We start from the raw sequence: 16,677 nt of genomic DNA, 5'->3' as shown, positions 1-16,677 counted from the left end.
TGTTAACGGATTAACGATTAACTTTAACTTACGTTAAATTTGTCGAAATGTATCGCTTTAACGATTAACGAAGTTAACTTTTTTAGTAACGGATTAGCGATTAACGAAGTTAACTTTTTGATTAACGGTGCCCAGCTATGGTCCTGATGTTATGCAACTATAAGACAATGACTATAATTTTGACAACCCTAGGTACTTAACTACTTATACAAGCACATCCGACGAGTAACTCCTTAAAAGTCAATCAATCAATCAATCAATATTGTTTATTGCAAACCATGGTACATTAAAAGATGTTACAATACAAAGGAGGAGGGAGGAAAACCCGTTATTTCTCAACCCACCAACAAAGTGCCTGCTGACTGCTGCTGCACTATTATACCTCAGCCACACACTCGACGAGCGGCGTGGGAAGTAGTGAGGAAAGTAGGCAGAGACATAGTGTGGCCGCGCTATTCGTCATGCCGCTCGTCATGCTCCTCGTCATGCCCACCGCTCCCTATTTTGTCGGTTTTTGGCGCGAATCAAAGGGCCGGCAACAACTTAGTGGGATTAATCGCGCGAGTAGGGCACACAGTGTTTTTTTTTGGCCCAAAAATCGGACATCATCCTTTTAATCAACCAGGGGATAGCTTGTTCTACCACAAATGCATGACTAAAACTCCCGCGTGGATATCATACATAGTTTTTGTTTAAAATGATTCCGAAAATTTTATCCCGTGAAATGCTGAAAACACAATTAAATATATAATTTAGAAGGCTTAAGCGTTAAAACAAACAACCATTATTAGGCTGAGCCTAATTACAAGCGCTACTTGGATGCTCTACGGTGATGAGTAAATCGCCATCAAGTGATTTTGGTTATTATTTTTTTCCGGCTCTGTCTTTTGATTTGGGAATTGCCAATCAGCACGGATCAATAGGTTGCTTGTATACGCTTATATTAAATAATTTTTAAGAAAAAAAAAACCGTCGCCTTTCGGGTTCTGGTGAAAGCTACTTGCGAATGTTGGATTATGTAGAAATGTGTAAGTATTTTTTAAAACTGCTTTTAATGCTTTAATTATTAGATGACAACACAAATGAATATACGTATAACGTTAAGGTTTGAGGAGTTTCCTCAATTCCTCATGAATCCGATTATATTATAAGAAATCGAAGCTTGACAAACTTTGACTTGAAAACTCAATATGCTTAACAAACATAACTAAATAAATGTCACTGTTCTGAACTTAAATGCATGCTTTTCTTACAAAAATACCAAAGTCACTATGAGTGTGCCGTTCAGATTTGAGGAGTTCGGTTCTGACTATCATCAGCAGTTCCACTGCACCAAATGTCACTGTTCTAGACGTAAGCGCATGCTGTTCTTATAAAAATGGCAAAGTCACTATAAGCGTGCCGTTCAGATTTGAAGAGTTTGGTTCTGGCCATCATCAGCAGTTCACTGCACCAAATGTCACTGTTCTGGACGTATGTGCATGCTGTTCTTATAAAAATAGCGAAGTCACTATAAGCGTGCCGTTCAGATTTGAGGAGTTCGGTTCTGACCATCATCAGCAATTCCACTGCACCAAATGTCACTGTTCTGGACGAAAGTGCACGCTGTTCTTATAAAAATAGCAAAGTCACTATAAACGTGCCGTTCAGATTTGAAGAGTTCCGTTCTGGCCATCATCAGCAGTTCCACTGCACCAAATGTCACTGTTACGTACCTAAATGCATGCTGTTCCTTTAAAAACACAAAAATCACCATATGTATGCCTTTCAGATTCAAGGAGTTCCCTCGATTTCTCCAGGATCCCATCATCAGAACTGGGTTCTGAGAAAAATAGGACCAATCTGTATGCATATACACTCAATCAAAAAAAAATTTTCAAAATCGGTCAAGTAACGACGGAGATATCGAGGAACAAGCATAAAAAAAAAAAAAAAACAACATACAGACGACTTGATAACCGTCCTTCTTGAGAGATATGAGGCGACGGTTAAAAAGTTCCTATACCGTGGCCACAGGGAGAAAAATGACATTGAAGAAATCCCGGGATTCCGGGATTTCTTAGACTACTTTTTCCAAAAAGTATTCAAAAAGGTTTCTTTCATTGATAACAATACATTTGTACTCGTTTTGAGAATGTTATTGATACTCTTCACTACCATCATCGTCATTATCGTCTTCGTCGTCTGTTTGTGCAGGATCGAATGGCTTAAATATAAATTTATTACTTCGGTGGTAAAAGGTATCCTCTTCCTATTATTTGACGCAATTGAAGTCCAGGTAGGGAAACTACCTACGGGGTTTGACGACTCCAGTGCCCTATGGAACAAATCCATTATCATGTGTTTTCGGCTATCTTTCCGGCTGTGGGTGCTCTCGGTCATACCTGTAGAATTTATTTGATGGTGATTTACTCATCACTGGTAGATCGTAGAGCATCCAAGTAGCGCTTGTAATTGCAATCAAACGAATGACACCTAAGTACTACTTTCACTCACTCTTTCAAATCTTTGAACAGCTGTTATGTAATTTGAAGTGGTATGAATGATTCGTTCAAGAATACTTTGAAATTTGTTTTTTTTTAATTCCACTTAACGGTAGGAAGATATTAGGTAACCTACATAGATCTAAATTACCTATATAGTAAAATGTCTGTTTATTTACCCAAGACAATTAAACAAGAAAAGATAACATAAGTCATAAAACATTATTTACTATAATTATTAATAGGTATTAGGTACGTAACTATCTCCTAAACGTAAACAATAATATTATGTTGCCATTGCTGTCTCATCGCGAAGCTTTCCAATGTGCCATTTGACATACATTGCGTGGCAATGACTTCACTATGATTTCAGAAAACGGTGATATTTAGTACACCGGGTCGACTTACGTGGAATGTTCCCCACACCCATCGCATTCAGACCGCCTTCTGGAACATTTCTCCGGAGACTTGGCCTTGGTGGTTTCAGCGTTCAACATCGACTTTCCTTCAATGATCCGTTTAAACAACATAATAGCAGGAGCAGAATTTGCTGTTTACGACAATTATCACGTTTCACGCGAATGTTTAGTTTGTTGAGCACTATAGCTGACGGGACTTGCTCAAAAGAACGATGTTCCATTAGATTGGCAATGGAGCCAATTTCACCTCTACTGCTAAACTTGCACTGAATGGCAGCAGCGATCAGCGAAGCAATGGAACAGACTCGAACTCGGTGCCCGCCGCGCTGCGCAAGGCGAACGACAGACTACGCCCCGCCTCTGCTTCACCTCCCCCTCCAAAACATTGCCATGAAACTCCATACTCCATGCAAAGGTAACAATGCCCTAGCCACAGTGTAGAAAAATATTCTGCAAAGATGCAGTATCTAAAAGACATTATTAAAACTTTACCGCTATATTTTCACTTATAATACATTTTAATGGTGTTTTACTATCTGTATTTCTAAATAAAACTGTACAGTATCCCTGCTTGAACTTTAGAACTCTTTTAATAGATAGGCCCAATGCAAGAGTTATTATTTTTATCTGCTTAAAATTAGACTGTGGCGAATATTTAATTCAGAGTCTTTAATACGGGAGGTTTAAGAAGGACATTGGTTCCCCTACTGTTACTTTAACCTCAAATTTACTTAAATAATTAATTTCATAAACGGCAAACAGACAGCCGAATATAACTACATCAGCAGCAAACATTATAAGGTGCATTAGGGTAATTCCGAAAGTCGTCCGATTTCGAAAGTCGCATAAAAATCACCATTATTTCCACCATATCAAGATTCCCCTTTCGGAATTACCCGAGCATTTCTGTCATTCGGAATTACCCTAATGCACTTTAGTACATTGTAGAACGTGGGGTGAATGTTCAATATTGCTAACGAGAATAGTTCAATAACTTAAATCGCGACGCGGCAAGCGTTTTAAAGACTAGAGTTTGCAAAATTCTTACGCTCCGATTTAATCAATCAATCAATCAATGTTTTTCATTACACTTGCAATATAAAATAAACATGAATTGCAAAAATATCCACATAAAGAAAATAAAATAGTATAATATGTATAAGCTAGCAAATAAATCTCGAAAATATGAGTAAGTATTTTACATGCGCACTACAATAAAGTCTCCGTAGCACGTGGTGAGCGCATGCTCACAGCGTGCTAGACATCATTTTCCTTCCTTCTCTACTTGGATATCTGTGTCCCACTCGCGCATCACGCAGTAACAGCGTGCTCGAAATGCCGGTTTGTTTTTGCTGAGGACACCGTTCGAATAACGTAATGCTCACACAGCCCTGCCTTTATTTATAAACTTCGTTCGTATGGATCACCTGCAAATACCTACTTTACCTTTTCCATACGAGTCTTGTGACATGGTATAATCGAACTCAAGTAGTAATCACTGTCGTAATATCGTAAAACATGGTACCGTAGGTACGTATCGTAAATACTGATATAAGTAGGTAACTGTAACTTAGTGTAACCTATTACATAACTTACACTTAACATATTGTATATTATTCTGTTACACAGCCTCCTATTACAATTATCTACACAAGTACATTTTAACTACAAAATAATGTTACTGCAAGGTTTCGTGGACTTCAAAACATTATACAACATAACGTAATGTTTCTTGTTTGTTTTTTCTATAAAATTCGACACGCAACTTGTAAGAAGAATAGGCTCGAAATTCAAATTGTATTGAATCAACACAAATCGGCTTCTTTAACGCCTACATTTTTTAAATTTGCCTCCATTTCTTCTGACAAAACGCTGCGTCAGATAACGTAACATGACATGATTTTGTAGACATATTTAAACCACAAATATGTAAAATATTTTTTAGGCAAACCTACACTAGAAGCGCAAAGTTATGATAAAACATATTTTTGTTGAGAAATCTTCATTATTGATATTGACAATAATTTTTAGTGGTCTTTGAGACGGAAAAGTTTTCAATTGCTGCTCTATAAACGTTAAAGTTTAATAGAATCCGAACGCTTGCAACGAGCATGAAGCGTGCTGTCAAAGTAAGGTCCAAATCTCACATTAATATAAAGTATTCTTGCTTATTCCCACAATTCTCTTCATAGTTGTAAGGTTGAAGTTATCTTTTTTGATCATTAAAATATGATGTATATCAAGGAAAAGTGACGAAATGCATTAACAAGCTCCCAATATAAGCATGATTTTATAAAACTTTATTATGTGTATCATTTGGAACTCTAGACTTACTATATGTCTAAGTGACAGTCATGACAGACCAATCAAAATCATGTCTGTGTAAGCGATTGCTTTTCGCAAACGCAAGCTTTGCTTTGATCTAGCTGAATAATTAACAAATTAGGTGATTTATCTTGTGGTGTCGAAACTAGAAAATCCGGATAAGTATACTAATTGTGTAAAAAAAGACTCAGCTCTTTATATATTAGCAATATGTCTTCTCATCTCAGTACTAAGGACAGATTGCTTTCCTTAATCGACGATATTGAACTAATTGCAAAGTGAGTTTATTTTATATTTGGTCATGTATATATTTCTTTAATTTCATATATTTATTGATTGTTTTTTGTTTTAGAGAAATTATCGAAGTATCCATAGCACCCAAGTCCCAGAAACTTTCGGCAGCCGATCACGCACAGCTAACAGACTTACTTCTAGCCAAAGATGTTGAACTCAAAAAAACATTGGATTTAGCTGATGAACAAGCTAAAATTCAGCAGAAGATGAATGAACTTAAAGCTGAAGTAGATAACAAGGTATTACAAGTAAATTTTAATATGCAACTGTTTTAAATTCATTATAGTCCAAAATTCAAAAGCACTAAAATCGAGTAGAATGTACTGAGTATAAAAACGTAAGCATTAGTTGATACACATGTATAACAAAACTGAACATAACACATAGGATTCTGCAAGTACTGAGATTTCATGTAAATATTTACTTATTCTTTCAGGATCAAGATATTTACCATTTGCAAAGACAGCTGAAAGATGCAGAGCAGATACTAGCTACCTCTTTATATCAAGCAAGACAAAAACTAGCATCTATAGTTAAGTCTAGAAAACGACCGGTGCCATCTGAGGAACTGATCAAATTTGCCCACAGGTATGTATGGTAATTTATGTTGTGTGATTGAGTAGGGATTGCACACTTCCAAGATAAAGGGGCAGCTAGAGTAAATCTTCAAATCTTAGGAATTTCATTAAGCTATGAATAGTTTTTGTCCTCCATCTGGAAAACCCAATTATCATCGCACTGTGAAAAATATTATCTCACATCTTTGCCATAAAATAACACAGCCTCTGAATATGGTATTATAAAATTTGGTTGTAACGAACCGTAAACATTATATTTATTCTTAAATTGTTTGCAATACAAAATAAAATTGTACTTACTTCATTTTCCAATATGCTTGCAGGATAAGTGCTTCAAATGCAGTTAGTGCACCTCTGTCCTGGCAGCCTGGAGACCCACGCCGGCCGTACCCCACAGACCTTGAGATGAGGCTGGGAATGCTTGGGCGCCTCTGCGACCTGCCACTCAATGGACACACACCATCAACACTGAATGATTTACATCGAATTACAACGGGAGGAGGTAAGACAAACTCACTATGACTAAGAAATTCTGTTCTTAGAATTTATTGTAACTTAATATTTTTTCCTACTGTTTTACTCTGTTATCTACTTACAAACGACTACTAACAGTTGTAGCTACAAGCTTATTTGGTTGAACGGTTCTGGTTATAGCTTTTGTAGTTACAAGCTATTTATTATGGTCACTATGTTGGCAGTTGAATAAATTTACATTTTAATATTAATGTAAGAACTTTATATTCCAACAACAAGCCTTTGTGTGGAACTCTACAGGTCGATTCACGAAAGCTGGCACGAATGAAATGAACGAAACTTTGATTGTGTGAGTGACACCTGTATTGGTATACAGTCATAACTGTCAAGAGCCACCATTTTATTGGTTAATCTGTCACACTCATGCATATTTTCATTCAAACATTCGTTCCATTCGTGCCAGCTCTTGTGAATTAAGCTATACCAAATCTTTGTTTTGCTCTGGTTGTATTGTAAACAATTTTTTTTTGTTTGTGAAAGTTAGATTTCAGTCTTGTACAGGATTATCAGTCTGAATCTAATTCAGATTTCTAACTTTTGCTGATGAAACCTGTTTATCTTAATATTATTTGGACATACATCTGATTATTCTGATGTTCTCAAGGCAAGCATTTTTGCAAGTATAATTAGGAGGCATTTTCTCTTTTATTTCCTTTGAATAGGTAATTCAACTCTTTTGTATTGTAAATTTGACTAATAACATAGACATACACAGCCACGCAAGGCAATCGTGCAATGCTGTCTCACACGCCAATTACTAAAAGCTTAGTCACTATTTTCCAGATCATGCAAATTATGAAAGGAATTCCTATTTAATTACTTATGTGACGCATAACATGTTTATTGACGTAACGTCTAAGTTCCAGCGACTGCAAGCAACCAGTTCACGTGGCACCCGTCGGGCGAGCTGCACATGTCGGTGGGCGGCGGCAACTCCGTGGCCATCGAGGCGCGCGGCAAGGACGCGCCCGCGCAGGAGGACGTCGAGGTCATGTCCACGGACTCCAGCTCCAGCTCCAGTAGTGACTCGCAATGAAAACGACCGCGATTGTGAACTAATACACTATTAGTCATGATTCAATTTCTTTAAGACGATCGGACAGTTTCATTATTCACCTAAGTTGAACAGATTTGCAGTTTGAAAGACTGTTACTTAGTATTTTTATATTGTTTAGTAATATTTACTGTAATAGTGATCTTGTTAGTGTATGATATTTTATATTGTTTAGTTTCTAAGCTTTAGTACAGTAAAGTGTATCAATTGCATATCAGAATCGCGAAGTCCATAATATTAGGGATCATCCACATATTACGTCACACCAAATTTCAGGTTTTTGGACCCCCCCCCCCCCCTATGTCACGCTTTTTTGTATCCCTTTAACAGGGATTGTCACATTTAGTATGACCCCCCCCCTTACACGTAATATATGGATGACGCCTAAAATTATTTCAAATTTATATAATTATATAACTAAACATCTGATGAAAATATTAGTGGATTTACGCGAGATTGACATGCCTTAAATACAGTATCTCAAAAATAAAGCAAATACCTAAAATTCCAGTTGTATATATTTTTTTAAGTCTTCAAGTGGTGCTGCAAGCCTGCAACATTACATCAAGGTCACTAATTACTAGTCTGTCTAAGTCCCTAATAATATGGATGCTGAATGAATCAGTAAATATCTACTACATACACATACCTACTGGATCAGTCATTATCATAACAGGATAAAAATTGTATAAATCAAATCAGCTCAGTGCCGTATACCGGTGTGTTTTTACGTCATACAGGATATCTAGGTATAGATTTGATTTGATGATTATGTGATTTCAGAGTTTTTATCACCAAACAACAATTATAAATACCCTAATATACAAGAGTGCACGGTTTGTCAAGCATGAAAGCAATAAAAAGCCGTTACCATGGTTTCTCCCAATGCTGTGTCAAAATATTTACGTCAACGCGCTTACCTAACCCACGAGTTACAGATTATAGTTTCTCTAAAACAACACATCAATATTATTAACGATGGGTGAGAGGGCTTCTGCATCTGCGGAAGACACGCTAATACGATATGACAATCCCGTGCTGGTTACCAAAAAGCAGGAGGCCACGGTGAGTGCTACTTCAGGTCCTTCCAACTTCCGTTTGGGCATTTTCGCGAGAACAATCACCAAAAATATTTTTTCTAAACTAGGTAAATATTATGTTTTTCCTATTCAGAATCACCCAGAGCCCTTTCGATCTAGGACAAAAAAATGGTCCCAAAATTATATATTATTTTGCATAGGTACACTCCACTTTGTAACCGCTGTACAAAGTGTTTGAAAAATGGTAACGGAGTTTACGGAGTGGAAAAAATACATTTGGGACGCTTTTTTCCGCCTAGTAGGATGAAAAGGGCTCGTAGTTCTGAGTAGGAAAAACATTAAATTTACCTATTTTACAAAAAAAAGTTTTTGAATCTTTTTTCGCGAAAATTCCCGTTTCCTTCACAATCTAGGCTAGTTTTCATCCAAAATTGTAGATAACAAGTACCTACTAAAAATCTAAATCAACTCCTTCTTTAGTGTTATCAAGCCATTATTTTGAGAAAATTTATAGTAAATTGAAGAGTGGTAATGGTAACATTTACTGCCTTGGGGTAAGACCCTGAACTCAAGTTGTCTGGAACGGTGTCGGCCACTGCTGTGTCAACTAAGTCACCAAGACCTCATATGGATGAGGTCTTGGTGACTTAGTTGCGAATTTTTGTCTTTAATCACTATAGTGTCAATTTTTACTACAGCACCAAGGGTTTTGTCCTAGGAGTTCAACTCGAACAATGTGCATTGTGTTAGAAGGCAGTAAGTAGGTAGGTATTATGCATAGGTATATATGATGTAATTTTGATATATCATGATTTTTAAACTAACAGCCAGCTGGTGTGACTGCTGCAGCTGCGCAGCCATGCATTCCCACAGAGGCTAAAAGAGAAACTGAAGAAATACTGAACGCCATCTTGCCACCGAAAGAATGGGAAGAGGAGGGCCAAATCTGGACTCAAAAGGTAAGTAAATTGAGGTGGTAATGTTTATGTAGGTACTATATTTACTAGTATTATTCATCAATTTAGAATTAAATGATACATATAATTAGAGGTAGAAAACAGATGGTAACTTGGTAAGTAGGTTTTGACGACCGGTCTGGCTCAGTCGGTAGTGACCCTGTCTGCTAAGCCGCGGTCCTGGGTTCGAATCCCGGTAAGGGCATTTATTTGTGTGATGAGCACAGATATTTGTTCCTGAGTCATGGATGTTTTCTATGTACATATGTAAGTATGTATTTATCTATTTAAGTATGTATATCGTCGCTTAGCACCCATAGTACAAGCTTTGCTTAGTTTGGGGCTAAGTTGATCTGTGTAAGGTGTCCCCAATATTTATTTATTTATAGGTATGCAACATCGATTTAATGCAATTACCGTCTCCCGTAAACAACTGCAGCCCAAGAGGGGTTGTAGGTGCGTTGACGTCATTTAAGTTAAGAGTACGCTCCTTTCTCGGGGGTACATGTACATACATAAAAAGTGAGAACATATTCAGGTTTTCGGCTTCCAGTTAAAAACTATTGATCACAGTAGGTATATTTTAGAAATATTGTATGTAGTTAGAAAGCATATATGCTTTAAGGCGCTAGTCTTTGGGCTATACTTACGGGTACCTACCTATCTCCAATGTCGCCAGATTTCTTCGACACCAGCGACGCGACTAGACGTGATCAACCTGCAAGAGATGTTGGATACGCGTTTGCAGCAAAGACAGGCACGAGAAACCGGTATATGTCCAGTCCGTCGGCAACTTTATACGCAGTGCTTTGATGAACTTATACGACAGGTGGGGAAAAAGCTATCATTCGTGATATCAAACTGCACATTGACTATACATTACTCAAGACCAAATTTTAACTAAGGCGAGTTATTTTTAGGTAACGATAAACTGCGGTGAAAGGGGTCTCCTGCTTCTGAGAGTTCGCGATGAAGCGAGAATCACGATGGAAGCGTATCAGACGTTGTACTGTAGCTCAATCGCTTTCGGTATGAGAAAAGCTCTACAGGTAACAAACCTACGATATAAAATAATATAAAAATTACTATGTTAAGTATAAAAAACCTCATAATTATTAATATTGTTCAATCGTCGCATATTTAGGTGAGTTTTTTATGGTCCTATGCCCTATCAGATGGCGATAATCTTTCGAACCTTATTTCTACTCTCCGCCATTCTATATACGAAGGGCCACTTGCACCAACGAAAATGGAGGGTTAACCCACCATTTTATATGAAATTTGACAGATGACAGCCCACTAACCCTGAGTTATGTGGTTGGTGCAAGTGGGCCTAAGAGACTATTTGGTGGCGTCTTTATTACCGATGAAACCCCTAATTATTACGTACTACGTAAGAGATTTATCCTCCAAGAGATGTTTGTTAGATGAATGGCCCATAGTTAGGTACCTAGTTGCTGACAATAGCTTCCAGAAAGCCAATTACTTAATCTTACTTCGTTTCAATTAAAGACTAAAAATCAACTTGAAAATTGTTAAACAGTCAGAGCAAGGCAAATCCGATCTAATGGAACAAGTGGCGAAACTAGAAGCGGAGCGTTCGGCCCTCGAGAAGACTTGTGCAGAGTTGAAGCAGAAGACGGAACAGCTCGAGCGCCGAGCGGCTGAGCTGCGTGCTGCCGAGGAGAAGAGACACCAGGAGGAACTCCTGGCTTTGAAGAAGACCAATGCGCAGCTCAAGGTAAGTTTATGATAACTTGATATTTGAACAAATAATGAACTCCAAGCTGCCAAAGAACAAGCGCTTTTCCGACCGCAGCAACGTTTGACATCAGATTGTTAAACCTAGTCCTGCCCAATTTGATTTATTAAAAAGACATTATCTACCTACCATTTTTTGGAACTTATAAATACCTATATTTTTCAATCATTTATTTTTAATCATTTATGGTTATTTAGTAGGTATTCCATTTCTCGTCATTGCGATATTTCCTGCACCTATTAAGCTCTTATAGATCTCTGTTTGGCCCAAAGGTTAGCTGGTAGAGAATGCCTTCTGGCATTAAGTTCGCCTTTTGTACATTTTTTTTTACTGTGCAATAAAGTTTAAATAAATCAATACTATTTTATGTTTTGCCTAAATCGTGATATAAAGGAAAATCTACCCTATTTATTCAGTAATTTGATTTAAATTTCAATGGTACAGGCAAATTTCAGGGAACTATAACTAGACCGTTTGTAAGCAGCCAGACCAATCGGATGGACCCAACCATCCGCTAGACCGACTTAAAGTTTCGCTATGAACATCAGTAAAATCGCGATTCTGAAAAAAAAACGGGATGTAAGTTTGTATGGGAATCCAATTTTATTTTTAGTTAGAAACTTAAAACTTGGTAAAAGGATAGTAAATAGAAGTAGAAGAAAAGTAATTTCAGTTTTTTTTCGATTTTCGTCCTTTTAGTGGGTTGGAAAAGGGATGGCAGTTGGTTTGGGGACCAAATTATATTCTGAGTTAGAAACTTGAAACTTGGTAAAAAGATAATAAATATAAATAAGAGAAAATTAATTTCAGCGTTTTCTATCATCATCCTCCTCCTTGCGTTATCCCGGCATTTGCCGCGGCTCATGGGAGCCTGGGGTCCGCTGTGACAACTAATCCCAAGATTTGGCGAATTTTGATTTTTTTTAATCATTGCATTTATAAAGTGTACAAGAGATAAAATGAAACGACTAAGCATACAAGCTTTCATTCCCTTTTTAACTCTGTTAGGGAATGTAAATTGAAAATCGCTGAAATTACTTTTCTTCTATTTGTATTTATTATCTATTCACCAAGTTTCAAGTTCCTAACTCAAAAATATATGTGATCCACAAACAAACTTTCATCCACTTTTTTACCCTTTAGGGGACGAGAATCAAAAAACGCCAAAATCACTTTCATTTTATTTTTATTTATTAATTCGCACTGAGTTTCAAGTTCCTGACTCAAATCAAAATTTGATCCTCATACAAACTCCCATCCCCTTTTTAACCTCAGACGAAAATCAAAAAACGCTGAAAATACTTTTCTTCCATTTGTATTTATTATCTTCTTACCTAGTTTCAAGTTCCTAACTCAAAATAAATTTGGATCCCCATACAAACTGACATCCCGTTTTTAACCCCCTTAGGGGTAACATTTTTCAGAATTGCTTCTAACGTCTAATGTACATTATAAACGTAAACTGCTGTGCAAAATTCAACTTCTTAGGTTTTGTAGTTTCGGCTAACTATCTATAATCACGATTTTACTGATGTTCATAGCGAAACTTTAAGTCGGTCTGGCAGATGGTTGGGTCCACCCGATTGGTCTGGCTGCTTACAAACGGTCTAGTTATAGATCCCTGTGTATCATATATCAAAATCAGGCTTGAGAAAATGAGGAAAGTTAGAGTCGTTTCTTGTCAACTTTGTCGCGTCTGGTAAAAGTTACGGCCGGCGGAAACGGTCTGGCATTGATCATAACCAATTTCTAACAACGTGCTCTAACACATACATAAAAATCAGCCTTGAGAATTTAAGGAAAGTTAGCACTTTTTTTTTTACCTTTAGCACTTAATGCAAAAAAATGGCCGTCGGCGTCGGTCCGAACTAGAAAATATGCAGACATTCGATACGAACTCTACAGTATCCCAAAGTTTCATCCTTCAGAATTTGAGGAAGGTCTGGCGGCCCAAGGCGCTTAGTCTATTATTGCAGTGATGACTTTTAAGAAAAAAATTTTCACCATCTTTTTATTTTACAGGCTCAACTAGAGGGTATCATCGCTCCAAAGAAATAAACTTGTTAAATATTTCCTTCGTTATAGACTGTTTAAGGAACTGTGTTCCTATTTAAATGTAATTACAATTTATGTTTATTAAAAGTATAAATAATACACAAAAATGTTTTATTAAAATATATATTAAACCATTTAATTGGGACAAACATACAATATTTTCATTAGTTTACAATTCATTTACCACTAGAGAACCTTAAAAAGGTATAAAGGGCACACATAGAAACATTTCATCCAAACATCCAAGCCTATTTAAATACGATACATCTCCCATTAAATACTCACTATTATAGTTCATACAGTCATTTGCGGAATATACAACATGAGATTAATGATATAACATACAAATAAATTTTAAAAATGGATACGCACTATCCAAACCGATGAAAATTCCTTTTCAGTAAACGCCAATCAAAAAATGTATAAAAGTGTCCCGAGGGGCCTGACTATTGGACGTAGTACATACAACCCCGGTAAAAGTTTTCAAATATCAAATTCCATGAAATACGATACCGACTTGGAAATGAAATACACCTACCAATATATTGGCAGACCTTATAATTGACATCAAATAAAATGCAATAAATTCAAATCACAAATTCATTGTAACATTACAACATTAATACCTTTTGAGAAATAACGGCACCACATAGATATGAACTAAAATCCTTATCCTTACAATAAAAATACTACGACAACGCTAAACACAAATACTGCATTAATAACACTGCACAAATAAAATTTCAAATATTGATTAGGTATAAGTAGAATAGTTGAATGTCACTGTTCACGGCGGAGTAGTGAAGTTCCATTGGCCCGTATTACATCACCACTATTATCATGCGAATATATGATGTAGAATAACCAAAATATTATAAAATACGCGATAATATCGATATTCTCAGTTTCTCAATAATAATGTGTTTGTGTAATACGGGTCCCTAGAGGTAGACGCGTTCATGACGTGATGAGAGCCGGTTTGCCGCTCGAACATAATATTCAACCATTTACCCTAACAAATACCACTTAACAGGTACAGTTCAACATAAAAATAAATACCTAATAGCGTTTTCAAGAAGTCAAACATTAAAAACTTGCACGGAATGAAAATTATCAATATTAAATACATAAAGTATTCAAAGTATATACTATATCAAAATAGATGAATACCTACCATAAACTAGCAATCTCCGTCGCAAAAATAAAATAAAAAAATAAAAATTGTGATCCGAGTAAGCGACGCCGGTCGATTTCTTCAAGGAGCCCCTCTATAAGAAGTCGGTGGAATATTTAACTTATTATCACAGTTACAATACAAAGCTAGGATGGAAACTCGCGCGTCATAGTAATCATAATCCGTTCGGTCGTTTGAAGAAATCTACACCGGCCGGTGGACCGGGAGTCGAGTGAAATAAAATAAAGTGGTCAGTTCGGCTCGTGGTCGTGTGATGGAAGGGTGGTGTGGTGGCGCTGGCGCGGGAGAGGGAGAGGGAGAGGGGAGACGGAAGCCTACTGGTCGGTCTCGGTGTAGGCGGTGAGGCGGTGCGCGGGCCCCACGGGGATGGCGGTGACGCGGCCGGCGCCGCCGTCGAGCAGCGGGTTGACGACCTGCACGATGTCGGGCTGCAGCGAGCTGTCGCCGTCCGGCTCCGCCTCGCCCAGGTTCATCTCCGCATCCGCCTCCGCCTCCGCGCCCACGTCGCTCGGCGCCGTCTCGCTGCTGGGGCTAGTTGTCAGTTCCAACGATATTATCTTCTCCTGTGTCGTCTCCACCTGACGATTTATTCACATTATTCTTATTGAAATACTGAATGACAACGATTGCTGTGCTCGTTAGCTACTATGATGGAATGTTGATTAGTTAAAATCTGATGAAAATGTTGTGCCTTGTGAGGCAGTAAGTTGTAAGGTTTAATAGCACAAAAGGAGTACAAATGGTAACTATTTGTATGTATTTAGAACGAGCCAAAATCGTTTTAGAAATTCGTCTAGTAACTATGTTAAGGACTAAAATAGTGTAATTGAATTGGGATGAAATGTAAATCGATGACTTAAGTAGGTAATAAAAATGAGGACGTGCGTACGTAATTAATTTCAGATCACAACATATACAAAACATAAATCCACATGCAAAGTTTTTAGTATTGCCAAATGTAAACTAGGCGTGTTGTTTCTAATATAGACCACGTCCATAGGTGCTCATACAGGCATTATTTACTGGTAACATTTGTAATATTCTTAGTAATATAATCACGTAATAATGAAAATACGGGGTTTTGTCTAGAGTAGAAACAATAAACAAATTAACCAGCATTCCCAAGCAGCCACACCACACTAAACTAAAATCGTATAAAACACAACAAACCATTGATCGGGGTGAAGATTCGGTGACTAGAATCCAGGTATCGCCTGGTAAAACATACATCAATACGTTATCATGCCATGCTGAAATATCATGCAGGACAAGTGGGGAAACATATAAAATATAGTTCATGTAGCATGAGTCTTTCATGTCTAAGACTGACAAATCAACAGGTAAATTACAAGGCGTTGTTAATAAATAAAATTATAAACTGAACTTAATCGCTTCTTCATCAGGAAGTCAGTTTTATAACTTATTTATAGGAGATTAAGTTCTGTTAACGATAATAATTAAGTTTTAAAAATTCTTAACGTTAATATGAGGTGTTCTTAATAACATTCAACAAGGTAATTTACAGCGTTTTAACTTAGCTACTTTACAGTGCCTCATTGCCGGACATAAGCAAGAGTGGAATTATTGGATTCGGCAAAAGCGTTTCGATTCTACTAAGACTTAAGCTACATGAAAACTAATACAAAATACATAAGTAAATTCACATAAACAAATATATAGATTTCAATATAAACATTATATTTATAACGCTTAAGAACAATCACAAAAATATGTGTATATGTATAAATTGTTACGTATATAGTGTTCGTATATCGATGGCTTATGTAGGCATGCTAAATAATTCGAGATTGATCAATGTACAAAACATCAATTTGCAATATTAGCCTACAATAATATTTGTGAGTATAGCAGATTTACACTAGAAGCCAAGGATATATGGACGAAGCCTGCTATAACCACATCAGATTAACATTATTGTGAGTTTTGTTAACGTGTCTATCTACGGTTCTCTAGGTTCAAGT

General features: G+C 36.9%; 4 protein-coding genes across 23 annotated transcripts in view; 2 read left to right on the top strand and 2 right to left on the bottom strand.

Moving 5' to 3' along the window:
* LOC125242361 (peroxidase-like) overlaps positions 1 to 6,532 on the bottom strand; it is a 74,327-nt gene extending 67,795 nt beyond the window's left edge. The window contains exon 1 of one of the 2 annotated variants that reach the window (XM_048151162.1): positions 6,400 to 6,532. In XM_048151162.1, coding sequence (XP_048007119.1) covers positions 6,400 to 6,404 — 5 coding nt within the window. In that variant the 5' untranslated portion in view covers positions 6,405 to 6,532. Of the gene's footprint in view, positions 1 to 2,891; positions 3,185 to 6,399 lie in introns of those variants that run through there. The other variant, XM_048151158.1, reaches the window with a different exon arrangement.
* Positions 3,188 to 7,999, top strand: LOC125242362 (mediator of RNA polymerase II transcription subunit 4). Of its 3 annotated transcripts, none has more exons than XM_048151165.1 (5): positions 3,188 to 3,317; positions 5,580 to 5,760; positions 5,958 to 6,109; positions 6,423 to 6,601; positions 7,494 to 7,996. In XM_048151165.1, exons 1-5 carry the CDS (start codon positions 3,310 to 3,312, stop codon positions 7,667 to 7,669), a joined length of 696 nt encoding a protein of 231 aa, XP_048007122.1. In that variant the 5' UTR covers positions 3,188 to 3,309; the 3' UTR covers positions 7,670 to 7,996. The 3 variants fall into 3 exon arrangements, with proteins under 3 accessions (XP_048007122.1, XP_048007121.1, XP_048007120.1); XM_048151164.1 differs by lacking the exon at positions 3,188 to 3,317 and adding an exon at positions 5,205 to 5,505 and having other exon boundaries at positions 7,500 to 7,999; XM_048151163.1 differs by lacking the exon at positions 3,188 to 3,317 and adding an exon at positions 5,221 to 5,505 and having other exon boundaries at positions 7,494 to 7,994.
* A 181-nt stretch (positions 8,000 to 8,180) lies between these two features.
* LOC125242363 (putative inner dynein arm light chain, axonemal) lies at positions 8,181 to 13,601 on the top strand. The gene is made up of 6 exons (XM_048151166.1): positions 8,181 to 8,752; positions 9,555 to 9,686; positions 10,363 to 10,512; positions 10,604 to 10,732; positions 11,227 to 11,424; positions 13,468 to 13,601. Exons 1-6 carry the CDS (start codon positions 8,666 to 8,668, stop codon positions 13,501 to 13,503), a joined length of 732 nt encoding a protein of 243 aa, XP_048007123.1. The 5' UTR covers positions 8,181 to 8,665; the 3' UTR covers positions 13,504 to 13,601.
* Positions 13,602 to 13,607: 6 nt separating this feature from the next.
* Positions 13,608 to 16,677, bottom strand: part of LOC125242358 (protein lap4) — a 116,874-nt gene continuing 113,804 nt past the window's right edge. For 15 of the 17 annotated variants that reach the window (XM_048151139.1, XM_048151143.1, XM_048151149.1 and 12 more), the window contains one exon: positions 13,608 to 15,273. In XM_048151139.1, the coding sequence (XP_048007096.1) occupies positions 15,010 to 15,273 (264 nt within the window). In that variant the 3' untranslated portion in view covers positions 13,608 to 15,009. Of the gene's footprint in view, positions 15,274 to 15,865; positions 15,910 to 16,677 lie in introns of all 17 variants that reach the window. The other 2 variants (XM_048151145.1, XM_048151147.1) reach the window with 1 other exon arrangement.

Source organism: Leguminivora glycinivorella, chromosome 2 (genome assembly GCF_023078275.1).
Source record: "Leguminivora glycinivorella isolate SPB_JAAS2020 chromosome 2, LegGlyc_1.1, whole genome shotgun sequence".
NCBI lineage: Eukaryota > Metazoa > Arthropoda > Insecta > Lepidoptera > Tortricidae > Leguminivora > Leguminivora glycinivorella.
Note: the sequence above shows the minus strand (reverse complement) of the source record. Positions and strands in the feature narration are given on the sequence as shown.